This window comes from Lichtheimia ornata, assembly GCF_029851405.1.
Source record: "Lichtheimia ornata isolate CBS 291.66 chromosome Unknown scaffold00010, whole genome shotgun sequence".
In the NCBI taxonomy this organism is placed as follows: domain Eukaryota; kingdom Fungi; phylum Mucoromycota; class Mucoromycetes; order Mucorales; family Lichtheimiaceae; genus Lichtheimia; species Lichtheimia ornata.
In genome coordinates this window covers 240,524-264,435 of record NW_026695330.1, presented here as the reverse complement: position 1 = coordinate 264,435, position 23,912 = coordinate 240,524, and the positions used below count along the sequence as shown (strand labels likewise).

Below are 23,912 nucleotides of genomic sequence, written 5' to 3'. Positions count from 1 at the left end.
GTGCGCATCTATGGTTGTCCCCCCCCACCTTGGAACCAAAAGTCAAAGTCCAAATTATGATTCCAAATGATAAGCAATTGCTTGCATCAAAAGGAAGAGTGATGTATGCTTTTTTTACATCCGCACGGTCCATCCAAGGTCATATTGCCTTGTTGACACGCACATATTCTTTCTTGTTCTTCCTCTCTCTCCACGCGCTCCCCTGTTGTTCACCCCTTGCTTTGTCCCAAAAGTATACACACTGGCCGATTCCGATGGGCTTGGCTTGGATTGGGGGGTCATGTTTTTCCATTTATGCAACACCCCGTTGACATATTAATTCATTGAATGCAGGGAGAAGGAGAAAACTGGTACTTGGTACACACACACAATGTACAAGTTTTCAATAAGCTACTCGTGAATCATGGTTTCCCGATGTCTCTTTCTGGATAGATACAATGGATGTGGCAATCATCCCCTCCCTCATCAACAATCCTGCTGGTGCTATGTATTCAAAGCCTAACAAGGGATGTGTGTGTATGGGTGGTGGTGGTGGTGTTTATTTTGAGACCGCATCCGCACAGTCTTTCAATCTCGCATCAAATTCACCAACAAGGCAACTGCATGAACAGGTTAACATTGCGTTTTCAACCAACGAAAACCAAAGAAGTTTGAGCTCAAGATCCTATACGTATGTTGCTTTTGAGAGGTCATCATCATTTTGCTCAAGGACATGGTGTTCACATGTAGGTTTTTTTAATAACGTCTCCATGGCAATGCCATGGCAATGTGTACCTTGAGAAACATATCCAAGAGCCAAATGCACTTTTCCCCCATTCTCCCCTTGCTTCACGTGAGATGGTTAATACTAATACCATATTTAGCGGTGAGGCCCATGATATGGCATTCATGGTAAATAATGGCTTTATAGATGCCATCTCGATCGATCAAAAGCGTTAAAACAAGGGGTGTGTGAGTGAGGGGAAGCACCTTACGGAGCGAGGGTGAGTTGATGAATAGCACTTTGTGCACACAGTAACTTACACAAGTTGACATGTTCATTTTGTGGCTCTCCTTGTTGCATTTGTCCAAATTTGTAACGAGCTTTGCGGGCATGTGTGTGCGACAACCATGAGCAAGTGTACGGATCATTCATTAATGATGTCGTTTTTTATCCACCTCCATAATCTTATTAAATCGATAATGATCATCACCCTCGTCGTCAGTACGGCGATGTATCTAAGTCGATCTTGCTACTTTCCTAATGCTCCAACAAAAGCTAACATCTCCAATCCTTTTCGTGACGATGCTGATTCCTCGGGATCGATATCATGCACACGTTGTTGGTATCACATTCCATCCCCGTGCATGTGACACAATGAAGCATCTTGCCGAGCAAACACCAATTTGGTATATGGTTGTGAAAAGCACAGTATCAAAAAATGGATCCACCTCACCTATTATGTATCAATGATGCTAATAAAGCAGCTGCTAAGTAATGTCCACAAGTGCCGGTGCTGTGCCTGATCTGCAATTACATGCACGCATGAGCATTGCTTGTGCTACAACTTGAGCGGAACAAGATTCCGCTTTCAAAGTGGGGTTGTTTTCTGTAGAGCCTTTTTTGTGTCACAGGCACATCATTGTTGTTCTTTTATGCATGTTATTATAAATATACATCGCAGAGGATTCCACCATCACGGAGTGATCGTTCACTCATTCCGAATCCACCTTAATAGTACGATGGCTTGCACGCAGAGAGGTTAAAGTCTATCCTTGGCTCAAACGTCACGGGCAAAAAGTGTCGCGTGATGAGCGCATAATATTGATGTCACGCTTAAACTCTAGCGGCGTGATTAAGGTATAGGTGCGTGTATCATGACTTCACCACCCCGATTGTGTATGCAACACCAATGAATCTTATCGGCAGCTATTATATACCCCCAACAAAATCAATCACTTTGGCTCATGGCAAAACATGAAATTAAGCAGCATGATGATTTGAGCACCAGCTTATTAAGATGCGTTTCAGCATTAGCTGTTGTAGGTTTTTTTTGTAGCCTCATCTTCAATTACTATTGCATGCTTAGAACGCCTCATTATGCAATCCACAAGGAGCGTATACTATACAAGTGCACGTGTATTGTATTGGAGCAACAGCTACTCCTGGTGGTCCAAGTAAGTCACTAACCATCATACGGGCATATCCAAGATGACCGATTTTCACCATAAGACGTTGAAAACGTCGATGCCATCATGATGCTCAATAGCCTAATCACACTTCTCACCGGCAAAATGTGGATTGATTCGAGGAAAAGCAAGCATCACCCTTCTGCTGAAATAGCTGTATTAGCCGATCTTCGATCGCCAAGAGCGGAGGACTCAGCGATGCATCCAATGTGATTTAGGTTTTCGGATTATGGAGAGAAAAGGCAGTTGTTGTGAAAGTGCATTAGCATCGTTGCGACATGATAGGTGGTGGGAGGAAAAAGGTGTTTATCAACGTCATGCAACACTAGGACGTATGCGGCTGGGTTAAAAAAGCTTTCCAATTTCCTGGAAGTAGCGGTCGGCAATTCTCCCAAAAGATCATCTGGGTTGGGTAATTGAGCGGCGATAGTCATAGCGTTGTTCCGCTTTACAGCATTTTGATAATTGTGTGTGATGGTGTCTTTCTAATCCCAAGAGGATCAAAGCCTGTTGTAATATGACACACGCAATGATACGCCATCTCGAAGGAGAATAAGGCATGTTGTAATACAAACTATGACTTAGGGCTGATGACGTGCATGGGTCATCTGTATACGCTAATCGAAATGGCGAGAAGATACTATGACCTAAAAAGCACCTTGGAGCATTAGAGTGTGCTACAATGCATGTACGTGTGGGGCACAACAGAGTGGATGTAATACAGCCTACCAAAAAGGAGCAATAAACAATGCAATTGGTTATCCGACCCCGAAAAGAAAACGGAAGAAGAATCTTCAATCATATAGACGAGTCGCAAACGGCAATTGCTTTTATGCTTCTCACACGATTTCGATATAGAGATGGATAATGATCAGCCGAAAGGGTTCTAATTGGTGCTGATTAGACATTCTTCCCTGTGGCGTCGTTTTTCGAATAACAAATAGCTGCAGCCTATCACCCCCGTGCATGCGTAACTTGATCTAGGCCAACACGTATCATATTCTTTGTTCAAAGAATAGCGTTGTAGATGGGGAGTGTGTATGTGGGTAAGATGTTTATTATAATGAAGTCGTTGATATCATTGTTGCCATGACAACGTATTCCGCATTGGGCCTTTCGATCGCATTCCTTACTTTTACCCTCTTCAGCTGAGTAGTGCACTAGTCCTTTCTCGTATATTTCCATAACAGCTCACTCTACCCAAGCCATCGGTTCTACGTCACTCTTCTGGAAGGTGCATTTCAGCCTTGCTCCTTGCTTCCCAACTTGCGCGTAACCAAAGGGTCTACCTCATTTCGGCTCATTCCTTGTCATCACTACCAGTGTCCTCACGTACACATCCGTTGTAAAGGCTACTTGTCGACTTCCATCTGGTACGATATTCCTTAACTTTATTCACATGTGCTTGCACGTACTTCTTTGATACGACCGCTCACGCTACTACTAGCCTTCCAACCCATCTTTCATAGCAAGGAATCTCTCAACTTCCATTATCAGATAGCATACAGACGCACCCATCTATACTGTAGGTATATCTTTCTTGTGATATCATATGTGGAAATACGTGTTTCGTTGCAAGCCGGTTTTTATACGCCATCATGCTCGTGTTTCCAGGTCCATACCGTATACCCGTTTTTTGACAGTATTACGCTGCGGAAAGCCCGATCCATTATTGGTGTTGAACGACAGCAAAGTTTGATGCGCGTATGAGCAAGTCATCGAGAAGATCAAGCTTGGGGAGCGAAGCCAGCTTTGTCAGTGGGGATGATGGCCAACAAGATGGAAATAATTCCGAGTGTCAGTACGTGGTATCTTTTTTTGTTGTTTTATGGGGGGTTAAGGGCATGGCAAGGTATAGCATGGCATTAACTAAGTCTTCCATAGAGCGTCGCAACATAGCAATAGTAGAGAGGAGAACAATCACCCAGCTATACCAGTAACAAAATCGCATGCTGCATTTGTGAGCAAGCTATACAAGTAAGTGGATATGGGTATGCGTTGATGGTTGAAACGTTGAGACTGATCCGTGCATTTTGTCATTTCAATATGGCTCGTTTTATCTTTTTTAAAGCATGGTGGAGGATTCTGAGATTCAACATCTTATTTCGTGGTCAGGCAACGGCGAGTTATTCCGAGTCTATAATCCCACCACATTTTCCAGAAATGTTCTCCCCCAGTATTTCAAGCATAATAATTGGCAGAGCTTTGTACGTCAACTCAATAGTAAGTCGTAAAACGATGGGACATTGGATTTGGATCTTTGAGGATGGAGGATGTCTATATGCATAAAAGATGGAAGGAAAGGAGAGAGAGAGAAAGAGAGAGAGAGAGGGAAGGATGAACAAATGGGGCAAAGTACAAGAGCAATATTTGTTAGTGAATATGAGCTAAACTCTAATCCTCCTTGTACGCCCCTAGTGTATGGTTTCAATAAGGTCAACGACATGATACATTCGAATCTTAAGAATGAGAATCAAACATGGGAATTTCGGCATCCACATTTTCGCCAAGGCTGTATTGATGATTTGAGAAACATTAAGCGTAAGAGTGTTCGATCCCTTCGTGCCACTGCTCCCCTACCACCATCATCTGCCATGGATCAAGATAACAAGGCTGACATGTATCACCGTGAATACAACATGATTGAGGATCGCTTGAATTACATAACACGAGGACACAATGCCATGCAAGAAGAGTTCTCATCCTTACGATTTGTGGTGGCACGTCAACAAGAGGTGAGTGGGTGCACTGCTCACTCTTGTTATAGTAGTGGTAGCAGCATGAGCATTGTAAAAGTACAAATAATAATGCATTTGCTAGATTATTGAAGAGCTGGTCTCTCTTCTCGAAAACGTTAACCGGCCTCTATCAACACCTGATCCCCAATCTTCTTCCTGTAAGCTCAAAACAAAGGCCCCTGTTACAGAAAAATTGCATTATACATGTGTAACCAACACAAACTTCTATATTCTAAAAGTTACTCCGAATCCAATGATGTCTTCCAAGTATGCAGATTTGCGTAAAAGTAAGTGTGTGTATGCAATGGCAGGTGGAAAGAGGCATTGACCAAAGCAAGGATCGCCTTTCGAGCAGAAATTGCAGCCATCCAAACACAGCTTCAGACTTTGTATGATCATCCACAACAATCCCATATGCTTCCAATGATGGATTCGATACAACAGCAGCAGCAACATCCGCCACCACCACCACCACCAACATCATCTACTACAAGCGTATCACCCGATGGTCGAGATAGCTATCCTACTCTTAAAATGGTAGCCATGAACAATGAACCTGTCGATCCATCACCCAACTCTGCCAGCTTACGAATTCCTTCGGTTGGTTCCACACCCAATCCCATCACCATGGTTTCCCCTCCTATGCAACGCAATTCAGGAAGCTGTCCTCCAAATAGCATGGGTAAGAAACAATGAATCATGTTTATTGATGAAATTACTCATTCACGACATATAAAAGAACCAAGTTTAGAAGGACGCAGTAAATCCGCCATCATGGGCTTGGGAAAAGAATCGTATTTATTGAATCCAGCCGATGACGAATTGGATCCAGGTACGTTATTTATGGAGGAAGGCATACCAAAAAAGTCTCATGCATGACGCTCTGCTGTAGATACGAAACGGCGGCGATCAAGCCCACCTTGAAAGTATATGCTTTATTACCCATCAGTTCTCCTCTTCTATGTAAAAGCTATAACGTATACCAAAGATTTGGTTCATTTCCGAGGTAGAAGTTGAATATATTTCGATGATACATAAGTGTACTATGGAAAAGGGTATAATATTTATCGTTTTGAACTATGTAACGTGTCGTCATTGTTGCATCTCATTTCCAATCCCATACTTCCTTGAGCCACATTGCAAGCTCTTGCTCGGATCCACCCTTACAGTCCTTGATAAACGTATGTTCTAACATATCCATGGGCCCAGGCCTTTCTTCTGGATTCTTGATCAAGCTGCATAAGGTCCCATATGAGATACTTTTCGCAACATCCAAACCTAGCCACCACCTTACATACCATTGAGCAACAAATTCCCTACAGGCTTCCGAGCGATTCGAGTCGAGTGTTGGTAAAGGTTGATTAACGATGATATCGAGCAACTCAAAAGGGGCAAGCCGAGTTTGACCGGGAGGTGGTAATGCAGGTCGATTTTGAGCGACTTCAATAATTGTCAATCCCAACGACCAGATATCCGATTTCATAGAGTATTTGGATCCTTGAATGCGTTCTGGCTACATATGAAAAATCACATCACATGAGTGTCAATGCACGTGTAATGATATACCTCATCCAAATTCACTTACTGCCATATAGTATTGTGCTCCAAGAAACGTATCTGCAAGCGAATTGATAAGCTCTCCGGATACCCCAAGGTCGCATAGCTTGATTTCTCCTTTCCTTGTCATCAACACATTGGATGGCTTGATGTCTTGTAGCCATAAAGGATGTTAGTTCATTTAGCTTGGAACACGTCATGCGTATACATACCTCTGTGAATCACACTTTTTGATTGAAGATATACGAGCCCTTTGCATATCTATATATGTGGTGTGTATGTGAATTAACAACATGATCATCCTCGAAAAATGGTACCGGGTGATTTACCGATTCGGCTAACCGGGCAAGCACTGTTTCACCAATGACGCCATGTAGTTCATGTGCCCTTTTGTAGATATCCTCAAAGCTACCACCTTCGCAGTATTCCATACATATCACGACGCTGTCATTGATGTCATCCATGAAGGCACCATAGAACGATACAATATGAGGAGATTCACAAATCTTGAGGATGGAAAGCTCACGAATGATTTGACGTCGTTGTTGTGGTTCTGCTGATTCAATGGTGATCACCTAAAACTCCATTACGATAAGGAAGTTGATTCATGCAAATACAACCATTCAATGCTACGTACCTTCTTCGCCATAATTCGTCCCGTTGGCTGATGTTTCACTTTCCATACAACACCAGCATTACCAGAACCAAGTCTTTGTACTTGCTGTAAATCGTCAGCTCTCAAGTCGTCAAGCCGATGTTCGGAAGCATGGCCATCTACAATGCGAGCTAGGTCTTGACGCCATGTGTCATTCGAATTGCTGCTGCCGCCACCACCACCTTCTGCTGAATCGGAGGTGCTGCTGCTACTGCTATGACTGGTGCAGCCAAGGTCAAGTCGTAACTTTGTGGGATTGCGTCGGCCAATTTGCGCCATGTCAAGGAACAAAGAAAGGACGAGAGGATTCGGAGAGTAAGAAGAAAAGGGAAATGGTCAAAAGAGGACTGATTGCAAAGCGTAGTTTGTGCAACCATTATGCAAACCATCTCCACTGTTACCACGGGCGTATTCTGTATAAAGTAAGCTTGTATTGCTGCGGATCCCAATCCAACCATGGCTTATGCGAACCTTGTAACAGCAACTTGGATCCTCTTACGCTTGTGGATGTTTCAACTGAGATGACGTGCTTTTACTGCGAAGGACCTTCCCATATCAAGAAAGTGATTGGGTGCACAGACGGAAATGGTAATCGCTGTGGTGGTGCAATAGGATGTAAAGGTTCATGACTTTTCATTTGCTTTGGCACAGGCACATCACCTCGTTGCTGTCAAGACCATTCTTATCATAAGGGAGCTAGCAATCGTATCGAGCAACAGTCCATGGTGACCTAGATGCTGCGTGCAATGTAAGTAAACAGGTCCACATTGCTACCATCTCCTTGTCCTTGCTACTAAAGAGAAATCTATACAACTAGTGTGCCTACCACCATCCAAAACGACGTTGTCTACTTGCCGTTGGAAATCCCAATTAGGAGATTATGATCGATTGACTCAAGGCATCACCTGCACATACAAGTATCTCTATTTACTCAGCTTACGTATGTATGATCAATGAAAGAAGAAGTAGTTTTCTTGATAATAAAAGGGATACTGCTTGTTGAAATCACCATGATACTACCATGGCATTGACGTATGAATATGACACTATGGAGCCATTCTCATCCTAAAAGTAGTAGACAACATATGCTTCTTTTCCATTGTGGTCCGTGGTGATTAATTTTATTCCAGCAATTGACAAAGCCAGGGGCTTGTACTCGCATTAAGGGGCTATGTGGATGTTACTACGCGCTCATTATGCACTTTGATGTACGTAGACCGCCCACCCCTGTGTTGGAAAAGATTTCACAGGAAACGAAAGGCAGGGACAATAAAACAGGAATCTCAACCTTGCCACTTAAAAGTGATGCATATGCTAATTAACACCTTATTCTTTTCCTTCTCGATTCTTTCACGCATTCCATGTATCTCTTAGCTCTCTCCTTGAAGAATATCTATGCATTAGCGTGATAACAGTAGTCGAGTTGCGTTTCCATTTTCGAAAATGCCCTTATGATGAAGATATTATCCGCTCACATTGACCGCATCACGATTAATTTAGACCAATTGATTGTTCATGATGATGTTGCGCTTTGTGTATTATGCATTCTGCCCTATCTTTTTGTGGGTGCATTACGTTACGTGGGACTAGTTTACTCGATCACAGATCCACGTACTCCTATGTTTGTCAACCAAAGAGAGGAAGCTTACCAGTACAAGATGCGTGCATGGCTGATCATAAGATCATGCAAGGTAACCCAGAGAAATGTTCAACAAGGAGGAGAAAGAAGAGGAGGTCACCGTGCGACTTCCTTGCGAACACGTAATCCGATGCGTCTCCCTTCTTTACTAGCTGCATTTGATGTTTGAAAATAAGCGAACGCACATCATCCATTGTTTGTGATGTTATGATGCAGTTTGACGTGTCATTTGATTGTAAATGTTTATAGAACACAAGGAGCGAGATGAGAAAAAAGAGTGTGTGTGTTCACGAGAATCAGTGCATTGTGCGTGGTAATGGAACTCATACAATTGCCTAGGTCGAATATGATTCGTTATGTAGTGAGCAGCCTTGCAGATATTCATCGTCCGTTTCTCACCGTGCTTGATTGCACTCTCTCCTCCTCCCCCTTTACATGATGGATAGTCCTACCCCGTGCCTGCTAGTCGTTCACACAAAATGTAACAAAGGATCCATGAGAAACAAAAGGCACCAAGGAGATAGGGATAACCTAGCACATGGGTTGCTATGTAGAAGGGTGCACAAATGAATAGGCCAGAAAGCAAGCTTTTGACGAGGTTCTATGTAACAAATCTTATTAGTACTTGCTTCAAAAGGGAAACTTTTTTATTCAGTAGATCTCAGGATGAGACATTTGGTGGGTTGTCATCTTTCTCTCTTCTTCCTTTGTCATCATCTTTTCCTTCTTTCTTATTGAAGCACTTTTTTGAAGCACATTTTCTCCTCATGGATGCTCAAACATCATCTCCATTGTCATCCTCTTCTGTTGATACCATGACACACTTTTCAGAAAATGACATGTCAACTGAAGATCTCTTGCTACAATATTTACAACAGCACTACAGCGATGTACCTGCTGCTGGACCTCCATCACCGATGTCTGACAGTGCCTCGTATTCTCAGCCTGGTTTATGCAGGACCCCATTTGATCTTCCTTCAGTATTGGATACTCCACACAATGTGCAGCTTAATCTCAGCAGCTATTCGGATCTTCAAGCAGCACTTGTGGGTATCAGCTATCAACAAACGGTACAAGCATTTGACCCATTTGGGATGTTGCAAACAACACCAGGATTGCATATGCTTGAAACCCCACAAGATGATACCACACGAGACGGCAAGTGGACGACCGATGAAGAAACAATGCATGTACAAAGCACAGAGCTCAGCGTGCCGTCATCTATTCGGCTGAATGTTGAAAGCTCCCATATGCTTGATAGTTTAATGAGCAAGGCGGTGACGCATTGGTGCTGTATCGGATTCAAAGTAGCACCCATCAGCTTGGACATGATACTTGATTGGCACAAGGCACCACCTGCTATTGTTTATTGTGTCGCATCTATCAGCCTGGTGACATTTATGGATCACAAAGCCGGCCAAGCATTTATCAAACAAGCCGCCATGGTCTTTTACGAACAAGCACGACATAAGATGGATGATGTTTTTTTGGATGACATGCATCCAAGTGTCATACAAGCTTATTTTTGCCTTAGTTACACGTCCAACTTGCTAAGATTGTACGAGCAACAACGTACTTGGAGTGGTCTAGCATCAATTGCATTGCAACAACATGCCAAGGATATCGTAGATGGCCGACCTGTGGATCGTCTCACAATGATGTGCTGGTTGCGATGGTACTACGTTGACGCGTGGATGTGTTTAACAAGAAATCGCGAATGTTTGCTGAACGATGACACGCCTTTGGGACGTATCTCAATGCTAAGTGAAGACGTCGAGCATCCAGAATTTCGAGAATTGTATCGGTTTGCATCATTGACACGATACATGCGTATGTACATTCGTGCCATACGTTCAGGCAAAATGTTTGCCGATGGTGTAGGTGGACGACAGCCGTCAGCATTGTATCACAACATTACACAACAGCTCAAGCACTGGTATGCAAGCACTCGTCGCACCAACGATTACATCGTAGATGAGAGCAACAGTGGTGAAGTACATTTCCACTTGTGCTACCACGCGGTGCGGCTTATCATATTGTTCCAATTCTTGCATCCAACACTTGGTGCCCCACAAGATATCCTTATCGACTGCCTTGAGACCAACTTAGCTTTGTTACAAGCCCTACGCCATCTTAAGCACAAAGGGTGTGACCAAAGCACTTACCATCACATGTTCTTTGCCATCCACAATACTGCAAAACGTATTTACAGCTACTCTGGTGCCGAACAACTCAAATCGCTAAGTGAAGAGCAATTGCGCATGAATCTTTTATTACTCCGTGGCACTCAAGCATACATCAATGATGTCTTCAAGATGCGTCTTTATGCTGAAAAAATCGAGGAGCAATTTCGAGACTTGAGGATTTCTGAAGCGACCGATTTATCATCATTTTCGACAGGGACATTACAACCTGCACTTGCTAACTATGCTCCTACTACGGGACTTGGCCCACGCATCTTTGTATTCCGTCAGCAGAACACCACACGACGAAGTCGTCCGAACAAGGCATCCAAAAAGTTAAAAGCATCATCACCACCATCATCGTCAACCTGTTCACCTTATGCCAGACAATCCAAATATGCAAAAACAATTACTACGACTGGTGGAGGCAGTAGCAGCAGCAGGAATCAACATTCAAGCACCAGTAGTACTGCCGACTCGGCGATTCAACATCAACAACAACTACCAGCCCAAATAGTATAAGCACCCACTCTTTTTCTTTTCATTGTTTTATCTTTATTCCTTCTTTTTAGTATCCTACGCCATTGTCAATAATCCGCCATTATCATGTTTCTATCCTATGTATGCAATAAAATCTAGTGTTGTGTGGAGCCCTTCCAAAGATGATGGATATTCCCAATGTTTGTATGCTGGTTGTAGCACCGCGCGCGTGAAACGGAGCTTCTTCTTGCACTCGTCTTTCCACTTTCTTTTTCTCGACAATAAGCGTATGGATCTATCGCGTGATGATCGCATGTCGTCGCCACCACCCATGCAGAAACAACAGCAGGACCAACGACAACCCAATAATAGACCGGTTTCAGCAGACAATGGCTTGAATGAACGGAGACGATCGGATTCGCACATTTTCGGTACTGCTCCCATGCCAGAAGAACGAGCACAACCAGGTCGTCGACGCCCTTCACAACTCTCCTCTGCACCTGCACCTCGTTCGCAAAAGGAATTTCCATTGGGGTCACTTGCATGGCATCAGAAACAGCAACAACAACGACAACGGCCTGTGAGCCTTCGATACCAACATGCGGTAGCAGCATCGCCTACAAAGTCAACATCGTCGCAACAAATGCAAGAAGACACCTTTTACAGCTCGCTTCAGATTCGATTGCATCACTCGGTGGGAAGTATGAGTATCAGTCCATCATGTCGAGATATTGTTCTTGCTGGGTAAGAATGGATTGCATGATTTATGCTTCTTGCATTGACATGCTTTATAGGCGTCAAGGTTTATTGATCATCGACTTGGAAAATCCATGGCTGTTGCCAAGGTTACTACCGCACATGTCAAAATGGGAGGTGGCGGATGTTCAGTGGAGTCCATACGTTGCGAGAGAATCATGGGTAGCATCCACGGTAAGAAAAACCTAAATTACATAGGCCGCAACTCTTTCATGATATTGACCTTGTTCATGTAGTCGAATCAAAAACTCTTGGTGTGGAACCTGAATTATGCTGGATCACATGCGATTGAAAACGTGCTACATGCTCATTCACGAGCCATCTCGGATATCAATTGGTCACCCCATCACCCCGACATGCTCGCTACCTGCTCGGTGGACACCTACGTACATATATGGGATTTGCGATGTGCAGGAAATGATCTACGACCAGCAAATTCTTTTACTTCATGGAATGGTAAGGGATCAAGGATGGATAGAAGAGTAAATGCAACGTTTGCTCAATTGCTTATTTGACTATAGCTGCGACGACCCAAGTCAAGTATAACAGAAAGAGCGAGTATCTATTGGCATCTGCTCATGATAAGGACGTCAAGATTTGGGATATTCGGGTAAGAATGGATGATTGATTTTTCATGCATGATTCGGCATTTTGACATCATTTATGCAGAAAGGAGCTGTCCCTGTTACTACTATCTCAGCGCACACAAAGAAAATCTACGGCATTGATTGGAGCAGACAAAACGATCACGACATTGTTACTTGTAGTTTGGATCAATTAGTCAAGGTACATGGTTTCATTCTTCATGTGGTATACATGTTTGGTACTAAGCTAAGCAAACTTCTAGTTTTGGAATATCCATGAACCAGAAAAGGAAGAAGAAGCAATAATGACCAGCTCACCAGTATGGCGTGCAAGAAACGCTCCCTTTGGAAATGGTGTCTTGACCATGCCGCAGCGAACAGAGACAACATTGTATCTGTACAATCGTGATACGCCAACTAGACCAGTGCATGCATTTGAAGGTCACACCGATACTGTGAAAGAATTCGTATGGAGATGGAAGGGAGGCAATGGAACTGAAGGTGGTAAGTTTAAGAGATCAAGGTCTATATCAATGGCTAATTCCTTGCAATAATGGCATAGATGATCGAGAATTCCAGCTTGTTACATGGTCAAAGGATCAATATTTGCGATTGTGGCCGATTACAGAGGATATTTTAAGAGTGAGTGGATTTGGGTATGGGGATTGAGATTAGCAAAAGTTCTAACCACTTTTTCAAAGTCTGTGGGACATGAGCCAAGCAAGAAAAAGACCGTGTATCGCGTACCATCCACGGCTGTGAGTAAAGATGGCACCGTGCATTCGAGATCTTTTCAAAAAGAGCCTGATGAAGATGAGACTGAGAGTGGGCAATCGGTTATCACGGCATCTGTCAATCCTTTACGTATCGAAGCTTCAACAAGTGAACCCTCTTCTTCAGCTATGACCTTGTTTCGTTCAGGGAAGAATGCTTCTGGAACAGTGGGAATTCCCGGTGGCTATGACGCCATGTCTCATGCCTATCGTGAGCAAAAGTATACCATCAATCCTCTCTTGTGGATGCAAAATGTCAAAAGCGTGGGCCCACCTACCGAGCTACGACGTGCTGCTACTACGGAGAGTACATATCAAACGGTCGCTGAAGAGATGTCAACAGTGCTCAACAAATACGTCAGTGCTGGTGTCAAGACCGAAAAGGTAAGGATGGGGAATTAGGAGACATTCATTGTTGCTGATACATGATAAATTTAGATTAATGGTGCATCTCGCACGTGTACTATTACACTTCATGGTCCTTGGTCAGATACCGGTAGCGCATTCTTACGCATCACCATTCGTTTCAGCCCACAATACCCAGACAACAGCCCACCTGAATTTGATATCCAAAAGAACAGCATGATGTCCATCTATTATCGAGCTCACATGTCACAAGATCTCAATACGCTTGCATCGAGTTATACATCACAAAAGCGTTGGTGTCTTGAGGCATGTATCCGCTATCTTCTTGGTGAACCTACTCAAGAAGAAGAACTTGGTCTTGGTGGTGGCACTGGTACATCTGAGAGCACCCCTCTTAGCTTAGGTGGTGGCATGTCTCTTACGAGTGGCGCACAATCAGCTGGAAGCTATATGAGCACGTGGAATGGGTCCAACAATGGGGCTGATAATGGTGATTCGGATGATGAGATATTCGCAGGCACACCCTTTATCGGTGGAGGAAGCGGTGGCTATGGTACTGCAGGGAAGCGTGTCAGCTTACAGAGCGAACGGGGTATCGTTGTGGACATGTCCTCGAAGCAAAGTGCGGATGAAAAAGTACCTTTCCCTCGTCTTTGTGGTGGTGTCTTTTCAGGAAATGGTAAGCAAATATGGTAAAAGTGGGTCCCTTTTCTCATGATAGTTTTGCTATCATAGGTCATCTTGTATGCTTTTTCTCCACTTTACGTGTTCGTGATCCAAAGAGGAATCAAGAGAATAGCAACAAAGCCAAGCGACAGGAAGAGGATGATGCAAGTGCTACCAACACAGCCTATTTTGAGAATACTTACAGCGACTTTTACAAGCATCCTCGCACTTATGAGCAATTTGAAGAATACAAGGAAATTGCAGCCATGTCACGGCAGGGAAGGAATGCTACAGTACTTGTCGGTGGTTCTGGTGGTGCTTTTGGCGAATACGCGTACGACGATGATCCTGATGATATTGATGATGGTTTAACAATGCCGTCATTGTACTTTAATAAGCCTGATGTAAGTCTATTTTTGTTTGGTGGATGGTTGTGATTATATATGGAACGTTTATTCATTGACGCAATGTTAGAACCTTACGTTGGGCAGCTCAATATCGAATGCTGATAGCATGTTGTATCGAAACATCAAGACGGATCGTATCACTTACAATGTGGTATTGGCGGATATGAATGAAATCATGCCCTACAGCTCGCAACTTGCAAGAGAGTATACGTAAGTATGAGTGCATGTTGAATACAATATGCTGGTTTTATTCATCATTCATGTCATTATAGTCTTTCCATCAAAGATCCTGTTGGGGCATGTACGCACAATGCTATGATATGTCGGGCACACAATCGCCTGGATCTATCAAAGATTTGGTATTTGGCATCCGAGATCATGCGTGAATGTATCCCCGTTGAGAATGAACGAGAGTGGTCGTCCGAGCCCATGGAAGATCCACATTGGCAAAACGGCGTTGATCTATCCGAATTATATGCCATCTTGTACAACGAAAAGAGAGCCAAAATCACTGCCATCAAAAAGCGTCGAGTCCGTTGGGGATTACATCCATTGGGAAGGAAGCTCATTGATAAATTGTAAGTACTTTTCTTGGTATTGGAGATGAATCATCCTCTTATATGGATCTTTTTGGTATAGATTGGATCATTTTATCAAGATGGGTGATGTGCAAACAGCCGCTATGCTTTCGTGTATTTTCCATGATGGTCAAGACGGCCAAAGCAAAGGAACACAAAACAATCCACATAAGGTAGGATGAATATGAAGCGCGCTTGTTGAATTCTTTGCTTACGGGAAAGGATAGATGTTGTATGGCAGTCAAGATGTGCAAAGTAAAGAAGATTTACGGCCGATACGAGCTCAAGCCTTAGTGAGATCGGGATCAGGACCAGTGTCAACCAGCGTAGGCTCTCCTGATCGTACGGCGAATACCAATCAAATGAGCTCATCGTATGGAGGCCGTGGCGTCAACTTTTTATCTTACTTCTGGGATTCGGATCGACACACTCCACCTGGTGAAAAACAAAGCGAACTTGGCAACCAACAACAAACGAGCATGAGCCCATCTACCAGCAAACGTCCTGGATACCCTTTCACTACCGTCAACATTACCCCTCAAAAATTGCCTAGCAACACTGCACCAGGTGTACGCACCAGCAATCCTAGCTCACCACACAATGGGGCGTTTACAGCTGCCATAACAAATACGCATGCAGTGGTCTCTGACAAGGAAGGAAAATTGGTACAAAGCAGCGATATGACCATTGAATTCACCAACCTTGAGACGTTTGATGGAGAAAAGGCGCTTTCCTACAACAATGATGTATCTCTTTTGAACCCACAGAGGGCAGCTCAGCTGGATGTGCTTCGACTCAATTACGCGGATATGCTTTATCGATGGGGCTTGCTTGAACAGCGTGCCGAGATACTCAAGTTCTTAAGTCGACAAACATCAATCGAATACCAATCAACACCACCCGAGCAAAACATGCAAGTGCAAATTCGTTGTTATATGTGTGGATCCGAAGTATCTGCACGTGATCGTATTTGTTATACGTGTCGCAAGAGTCGCAGTCAAATCCGATGCAGCGTGTGTCATGTGCTGGTCAAGGGCATGGTCAACTTTTGTAGCAAGTGCGGTCATGGTGGACATAGCGTACATATCAAGGAGTGGTTTTCACAACAAACTGTGTGCCCTACAGGCTGTGGTTGCATTTGCTTGATTGACGGATAGTCTCCCCCACCTTTTCTTCCTTTACGAGACCTCATTGTAAATAGCCAATTGTATATTTCTTAATCAATACTATATATTGTGTACACAGTAGACAATCAACTTATTATTTGGAGTAGAACAAAGAGATAAAAACAATGAAAGATGTTGCTTGTGATTTCAATCAGGATACTCTTAAGGAAGTCTACCCTTCAATTTCAATCTCCACCTGTGGCAAGGTGGCATTAGCGGGCGGGTCGCCTGGGCCTTGAAACGACTTTACTCTATAGCAACCCATCATGGCACTCGGTCTCGGCCAACTCTTTTATGCGATCCTTTTATTCATCAACGCCATTGCTGTTTTGAGCGAAGAACGCTTTCTTGCACGAAGTAAGGTCTGCACGCATTTCATCATTGGCAGCTTGCTGATCACTCTTTGTAGTCGGTTGGAGTGCACAAGTAGCTGATCCCGGCTTTGGTATGGAACACACACAGTCAGTCAAGTACAAGATTGTCAACTTAATATCAGCTGTACGAACGCTAATGAGGAGTAAGTGTGTTGCGTTGATACGGTGATATGGGGTAGGGGGGATTTGGGAGACGCGTTGCTACGACGTTGCCTAACACGTTTTGCATAGTTCCTTTAATTGCTATCAACATCGTTGTTATTATATACGAGTTGCTGCTTGGATAATACCCCCTCCACTCACCATATTATTCTATCACATCACATTACACCACACGACATTACACCTATTCATCCGCTCTTTGACAAATATACTTCCCCCTTCAACGCGTGGAATTATTGACGTGGCACGATTCTGGTGGAGGAATTTCGATCATGAACAAATGACGAGGTGGATGGATGGATACATGAGGGGTCTATATGGATGGCGGGTGTACAAGATGGTTTATTGCAGAAAAGAAGGCATGAGTTTAATACATTCAAAGGGCTCTCTTGCACAATGATTCAGCATGATTGTTATACTTGAGTCTGTCAGCCAATTGGGTCTTGGAAGTGGGATTGAGGATGGCTAGTCTGATAGGAATTTGGGACTACATAAGCACATGCCCCTAGGGTCGTCGTCAATGAAAAACTTGAGGCGTCAGCTTTCTCGCACAGCTTGACGATCTTTGGGTCAATTAATTTTGACAAGTTTTTCGAATCAGGAAGGTTGTCAAATCGATACTTCTTCATATTCGTCTTATGTGAGTCCTGTAGAGACTCTATGGCTTCCACGGTGTCCTTGATACGAAGTCTGAGATCCCAAAAAAAATCGACCATATCCAAGCATGTCAATTTCAATGGTTGATGACGAACAAGGCATTGTGCATTTGCCGACTCGATCCATGGAAAACGCAACATCGTGCTCTGCCGAAAAGCTCCATAACCTGATGGAAGTATCTTCTTCAGGAACAAAAAGCGTTACTCATGCATCATACTATCGCTTGTGTAATGACCTACCATGTATGTATAAAGTAAATATTTACTGCCGACAATGCTTTGAATTATCCATAATTATGGGCGTCGGCTAGTGATTTGATCATCGAAATCACTCCAAACGTGTGCCTGTATCATTATCATAATCCATGATCGCAAGCTTTGCAGCAAGGAATATGGTAACAGTGTTCAGAGTTGTCACCACAGTGAGGTCCGCGTATTCCTTACGCATGTATTTATGTCACCTAAAAAGGAGTCCCAAAATTCCTATCAGACTAGGCATCCTTATCATAAATAAATGATAGTATACCTACCACAAAGCTCCATCAAGGAGCACAGCCAAATGTCATTAGGTACCAATGAGCACTTGATGTGAGTTACATAGATGAATACATGGTAGCCTCATTTTGGGAATCACATAATAAAGACTATCCTTGAGACCCACCAAAGGCCATTGATGATGAATACAAATAGAAGGAAGAAAGGGCGTATGATAATGTTGCTTACAACAGCCTTGTTTATATGTGAATGGGCGTGAGAATTGTTGTCATGATTGATCAAACTGATAAAGTGGTCAAGCATCTTGGAGTGATGGAAAATCAACCTGCCGCTTGAAGATGATGTTGTGTAGGTGACATCAAGTATGTTCAATCTCAAGTATCATTATATAAACATGTGATCTGTACAGGATGCTTTATTGCAGAAAAGGATGTTTCAAAAGTTCAGGGATGGTTTTACGATGCTTGGGTTCCCGTTCAAGGCATGATTTTAACACGTCCAAAAGACTCTCTTGCACAATGACATCAGGATGGTTATCATACTTGAGTGTGTCCGAGAATTTGATCTTGAAAGCGGGATTGAGGATGGCTTGCATTTTGGATAGCTGTTGTGTAAAGGCATGAAAAGGTGGAGACCCATACACCATTTGGTATAGAATGCAGCCAAGCGACCACACATCACTCGGTCGACCATGCTAAAAATGTATTAGTGTCAAGCATGTATCATAGCAACAAAGCATTACCTTGATAATCAAGTTGCCATCTTGGTCTGTTCCCCTCAAAGTTTCCGGTGACATGTAATTGAGTGTACCCAGCTACAATGAAGATCCAAAATGAGCCATCAAAGAGAAAAAAGAGCCAGCCATGCATACCTGATTTTCTCGTTGAATGTTGGTGGTATCGTTGGAAATAGCTTTCGCTATACCAAAATCAATCAGCTTCAACGTGTCATGGACGAGGATGAAATTGGCAGGCTTGAGATCGGAATGCACGATTTTGAGTTGATGTATAGCAGCCACAGCCTCCAACATCTAGATTTACTACGTATCAACCAAGGGATCATTTCCTCAAAGCAGTGCAACTTACCTGCTGCCAATAGTACCGCAAAAAGTGATAATTTAGAGGTTGACCCTTGCGCTTCGCCAGCAAATGCGCAAAATCAATCGACCCTAGTTCAAGCACCTATATATGAATGTGTCGGTTAATCTCTCCCTCATCCAACATATCCTTGTACCCAACCTTACCATGTAGATAGTCTGCTCTGAATGTCTGATTTCATGCTGATATAGGCATACGATGCGATCATTCCTGTTGAGTTTGCGAAGTAGCCGGATCTCATCTTTATATCCATCCGTGACCGATTTGTCGACATTGTTGATTTTGACGCATTTGATAGCGAACTTGCATTCACGTTTTTGTGACACCACTTCAAAGACTTCGCTTGATCCACCCGTGCCAATTTTCCCCAACACAATGTAACGTTCATCTTGTATCTATCATATACACCTGTCAGCCCCATGCTTCGTGACTCCTTCATATCTATACTTGCCCTGATTTCTGATCCAATGGTGGGTGCACTTGTGTTGCCTTTTTGTACATGTATAGGTGCTCGTAGTGGCAATGGTGGTGGTGGGTAATTCTCCTTGTTGCTCTCCTTGCTATCCTTGACGTCAAATGGGCGCTTAAATATATCATCGTCATCATCATGCTCCTCTTCTAATGCATAGAAAATGGTTACATATAGCCTATATTGCACATGGGTCAACTTACCATCGTCACTGGAAGTAGGAGAAGGAGGACGAGGACGTACAGTGTACGCATTTTCCTTTCTGGACGTGGGGGTGATATGCAAAGGTGATGGTGCGCCATTAACTTGAGCAGGAGCAGGTTTCCAAAATGAATGCGATAGAGAAGGTTGATTAGGCTCCTGATCTTGCTTCCAGTGGACATGTCGCCTTGTTGGGATATCCTATATCACAATAACCGCGATTAGCATACACAGCCATATACCATAAAAAAGAATGACCTACAGGAACACCGTTCTTCACAAGATCTTGCATCGTTTTCTTCGCCGTCGCCTGGTCGACCTCGTATCCCTTGTCAACAGATTTAGTTTTTGGATGCTTATGCCTTCTTCGGGTCAAACATTACCATATGTGATCTTGGACTGATTGTATCATTTTTTGGTGATCGCTTTTGACGTTTAACTGAAGTCGATGTCGAAAATTCTGATCGATCATGCCAAGAGTGGTTGGATGGTAGTGCTGAATAAGAAGAGAACGTTTCTATATCGAAGACATTTAATATTCAAGGCTTCAAACCATCTTTCATTATACCTTCACGTGACTTTGTTGGGCTGTGCTCGCTTGGTGAATCGCTTTTGGCTAGACAATGACAATGAGAAAACCGATATGACCATTTTTATCCCATATGATGGTACCTTTGAATGGTGATAATGATCGTGATGATAATGATAATGAAGATGAATTAGGGGAATCATGTGTGTCTAAAGGTATACAAGGCGTCATTATCACTTGTATATGTTCAAAAGGGAGAGGTAACCGTACCTGAAGAAATTGAATGGCGTGTTGCGGATAAGGGACGTTGTGGATCAGAGCTTCGGATAACAAATGGTGTTGATTGACTATACCCCTTTGTTAGAAGAAAGAAGACAAGCTACATTGCCAACCAATTCACCTTGTAACTGATATATGCCGTCTTCCTCGAATTTGCGTTGAATCGTTTGACTGTAATACATCGTCTTGGTTACCACTTTGGTGTTTCATATAAGATACAGGGATAACACATACGTTGTTGCTACCATGCGATGTATTGGTTGTAGATCCGGTCGTCAAGTTGTTCTTTTTAGCTGTGAGACTCTGGATACAGCTGCGTTAGATTCACGTCAACATCGATAACGAGGACAGTGATGGACTACCTGGAAATGGCGGTATTTGTTGAGAACATGGTCAAGTACACCACTACTTTCAAATTGATAGTCGTCCGAATCAGAGTCTGATAACGAGTCAGCTTTGTATAGTGAGTGTTCGTCAGATTCGTTCATGCTGTCCGCTGCATTGTTGTGTCAATGGATCAGCAAGGCCTGTGCGTGTATGAGAGAAGAGTCGAATGGGCTGAAAGTGAAGTTGATCTCGAACAAAATAGTTGGGAAGCGCGTGAAGTGAAGAGACGCGCCTGTATCCTTTTCCCGCTTACCCCATTTTTCTCCTCCCTTTCAGCACAACCACCTCATCTATTACACGACGTCTGTGCTGCTCAATATTAGTTGCACTCTACCCCCACCCCCACATACAACAATAAGAAGAAGAATCATCCAAGGAGCTGGTGATGGGGATATTGCATAGGGTATCCATGGCAACTACATGTATGTATTATGTATTGGCCCACCAAATATGAGAAAGGAAGTAGGATAATACGCACGTTTATGCACAACATCCCATCCACAGCAGCCTGTCATGAATAACATCCCCTGTGACACACAAATCCACTGCACCCACGATATGCGTTAAAGAAGAGTTGCTGCTGCTGCATGATGGCTTCGATTGCTCATATGCATTTACATGTTTACCATTGTTGTAAAAGTGATAGGATCCAATACACATGCGTAATAAAGGAAAGCTGTATGAAAGGAGAAAGATGTTAGTAGTCGGTATATCCCAGGGATGATGATGATGATGTGCAAATGCTGTCAATATGACAAATGAAAAGAGCTCAATGCTGGAAAAAAGGAGAAGATGCTTATTGATGCGGTCTAAGCAGCTTGGATACATGGAGGAGGCTTGTTTTCGGCAATGCACACATAGCCACTTTCCACAAAAGAATACTTTTGACCGAAGACTACATGTGCACAAGGTAGACTTTCTCCTTTACTTTGATTGTTGTCTTGTGATACACACGCTCTCGTACAAAGCAATGTGGGTACACAGATACATAGTGTAATTGACAGGTGGCTAGCCATCATATTGCATCACCACTCTGCTACCGTTGCATACGATACCAGCGAGCTCCTCTAATGTTACACATGCAGGAGGATACCGTACATTTGAGGAAAGCTGGCTTTCTCGCACATAACAACGAATATGGGCAAAACAGGGTATACTCTTAATGCTTGGATGTTGGCGCATTCACTACATGAAAAATTGCCATCATCATCGTTAGGATATGTGGGACCATTGATAAACTTGTAGCATTTCCGAATGAAAGAGGGAGGTATGTGCGTTTTCGTTGTGTCACACAATGGTGTCACTGTTGGCATTATTGGCATTGTTTGCATTGAGCGTGACACAAACGATACCACGCCATGTTAAATGGTCACGTACGCCTATCGATGATCGGCAATAGGGAATGACAACAACACGATACATTTACGTGTTCAGTATACAACCTTTATTGAAATTGATTTATGCATTGCTGAATAATGGTGACGACGACAACAATGCAAGAGTGCTCTTGGGGGAAGTTTTGTGCTACAAACAACGCATTAGAGCAACCCTGATGATAAGGCTACAATATCACTGTATAATCAAATCACTTCAAACACTCAAGGAGGTATGGGGTTAAAAGCATATGTATGCGCGTGTAAGAGCGTTTGTGACACAACGGAAGATCGCATCCTTTGATTGTTGCTGTAGGCAACCCTCCCCCAACAGGTTTTATACCCTTAAGGCAGCAGCACTGATGATAATGGGGCATCTTTCAACCTTCAGTATGTGATGCAGAAACTTTCCATATGGCTGCCCGTTGCATGCTGCAGGATCTCTTTCTCGTGCAAACAATTCATTTCGCATGCATTTTGAGAGAGTGCAATATAGGAGATACAACTAGATCGTGTGTTGTCGTGCTTCCGACGCGTGCTGCAAATTGAACACAAGCAGCCAAATGAGTTTTTGAGCAGCAAACACAGCAAAGGAGACCCTGTACCACACTTGATTTTAAAGTTGGTCATATGTGAGCATATGTTATACATCAATGGATGATTGTGCCATATGGGATGATAATTTCTTTATGAACTTCCATCACTCGATTCATACACAAATGCAACATGCATGGTGGTGCAAGCAGTAAAAATTGTTCACACGCACTCAGAGCTTGTGATTAAGTATCATGGATGTATACTGCTGAAGACGACACATAATAATGTAGGTGTTGTGTGTTGTGCATAACGCATGTACATGTGCTCGTCGATGACAGGCAGATTCACGATCGGCGAGCATATCACAATTCTCTCAGTATGTGTGTATTTCTATACAGCAAGTGAATGCGTATCTACGTTACTCACACACACGCCCCTGATACTCCTTCCACACAGCTACATACAGAGTCCAGGATCTGGAACGTCCAAAATGGACCATTCTCTCTTTCCTCCCTATCATCACCATGTCCATTTTCCGCCATGCGATTACTCCCCCAGGCAAATAATGAAATGACAGCTGTCCACATGTGATCCCATGACACAGGGTTCAAATGCTTTGATGACGAGGATGATGCG

The 23,912-nt window shown here is 43.3% G+C and overlaps 6 protein-coding genes across 6 annotated transcripts; 4 read left to right on the top strand and 2 right to left on the bottom strand.

The window, feature by feature from the left end:
• Positions 1 to 3,875: 3,875 nt before the first annotated feature.
• O0I10_003212 (uncharacterized protein) lies at positions 3,876 to 5,831 on the top strand (the record flags this gene model as incomplete). The annotated part of the gene is made up of 9 exons (XM_058483284.1): positions 3,876 to 3,970; positions 4,054 to 4,146; positions 4,241 to 4,392; positions 4,588 to 4,904; positions 4,990 to 5,065; positions 5,147 to 5,194; positions 5,263 to 5,589; positions 5,647 to 5,739; positions 5,800 to 5,831. The coding sequence occupies 9 exons, from the start codon at positions 3,876 to 3,878 to the stop codon at positions 5,829 to 5,831; spliced, it is 1,233 nt and encodes a 410-aa protein (XP_058345903.1).
• Positions 5,832 to 6,012: 181 nt separating this feature from the next.
• O0I10_003211 (uncharacterized protein) lies at positions 6,013 to 7,398 on the bottom strand (the record flags this gene model as incomplete). Its single annotated transcript, XM_058483283.1, has 6 exons — positions 6,013 to 6,142; positions 6,206 to 6,420; positions 6,493 to 6,617; positions 6,677 to 6,725; positions 6,794 to 7,039; positions 7,102 to 7,398. 6 exons carry the CDS (start codon positions 7,396 to 7,398, stop codon positions 6,013 to 6,015), a joined length of 1,062 nt encoding a protein of 353 aa, XP_058345902.1.
• A 2,127-nt stretch (positions 7,399 to 9,525) lies between these two features.
• Positions 9,526 to 11,463, top strand: O0I10_003210 (uncharacterized protein; the record flags this gene model as incomplete). The annotated part of the gene is made up of 1 exon (XM_058483282.1): positions 9,526 to 11,463. The coding sequence occupies one exon, from the start codon at positions 9,526 to 9,528 to the stop codon at positions 11,461 to 11,463; it is 1,938 nt and encodes a 645-aa protein (XP_058345901.1).
• A 247-nt stretch (positions 11,464 to 11,710) lies between these two features.
• Positions 11,711 to 16,708, top strand: O0I10_003209 (uncharacterized protein; the record flags this gene model as incomplete). The annotated part of the gene is made up of 14 exons (XM_058483281.1): positions 11,711 to 12,165; positions 12,216 to 12,351; positions 12,414 to 12,633; positions 12,699 to 12,787; positions 12,847 to 12,963; positions 13,025 to 13,265; positions 13,324 to 13,403; positions 13,463 to 13,918; positions 13,973 to 14,579; positions 14,636 to 14,970; positions 15,041 to 15,183; positions 15,246 to 15,551; positions 15,613 to 15,724; positions 15,779 to 16,708. 14 exons carry the CDS (start codon positions 11,711 to 11,713, stop codon positions 16,706 to 16,708), a joined length of 4,227 nt encoding a protein of 1,408 aa, XP_058345900.1.
• A 275-nt stretch (positions 16,709 to 16,983) lies between these two features.
• Positions 16,984 to 17,378, top strand: O0I10_003208 (uncharacterized protein; the record flags this gene model as incomplete). Its single annotated transcript, XM_058483280.1, has 3 exons — positions 16,984 to 17,074; positions 17,127 to 17,234; positions 17,323 to 17,378. 3 exons carry the CDS (start codon positions 16,984 to 16,986, stop codon positions 17,376 to 17,378), a joined length of 255 nt encoding a protein of 84 aa, XP_058345899.1.
• A 1,441-nt stretch (positions 17,379 to 18,819) lies between these two features.
• On the bottom strand, positions 18,820 to 21,467 carry O0I10_003207 (uncharacterized protein; the record flags this gene model as incomplete). The annotated part of the gene is made up of 14 exons (XM_058483279.1): positions 18,820 to 19,098; positions 19,147 to 19,218; positions 19,276 to 19,434; positions 19,490 to 19,585; positions 19,648 to 19,896; positions 19,953 to 20,119; positions 20,174 to 20,372; positions 20,434 to 20,499; positions 20,555 to 20,688; positions 20,740 to 20,787; positions 20,844 to 20,909; positions 20,971 to 21,047; positions 21,101 to 21,282; positions 21,342 to 21,467. The coding sequence occupies 14 exons, from the start codon at positions 21,465 to 21,467 to the stop codon at positions 18,820 to 18,822; spliced, it is 1,920 nt and encodes a 639-aa protein (XP_058345898.1).
• Between the last annotated feature and the right edge of the window lie 2,445 nt (positions 21,468 to 23,912).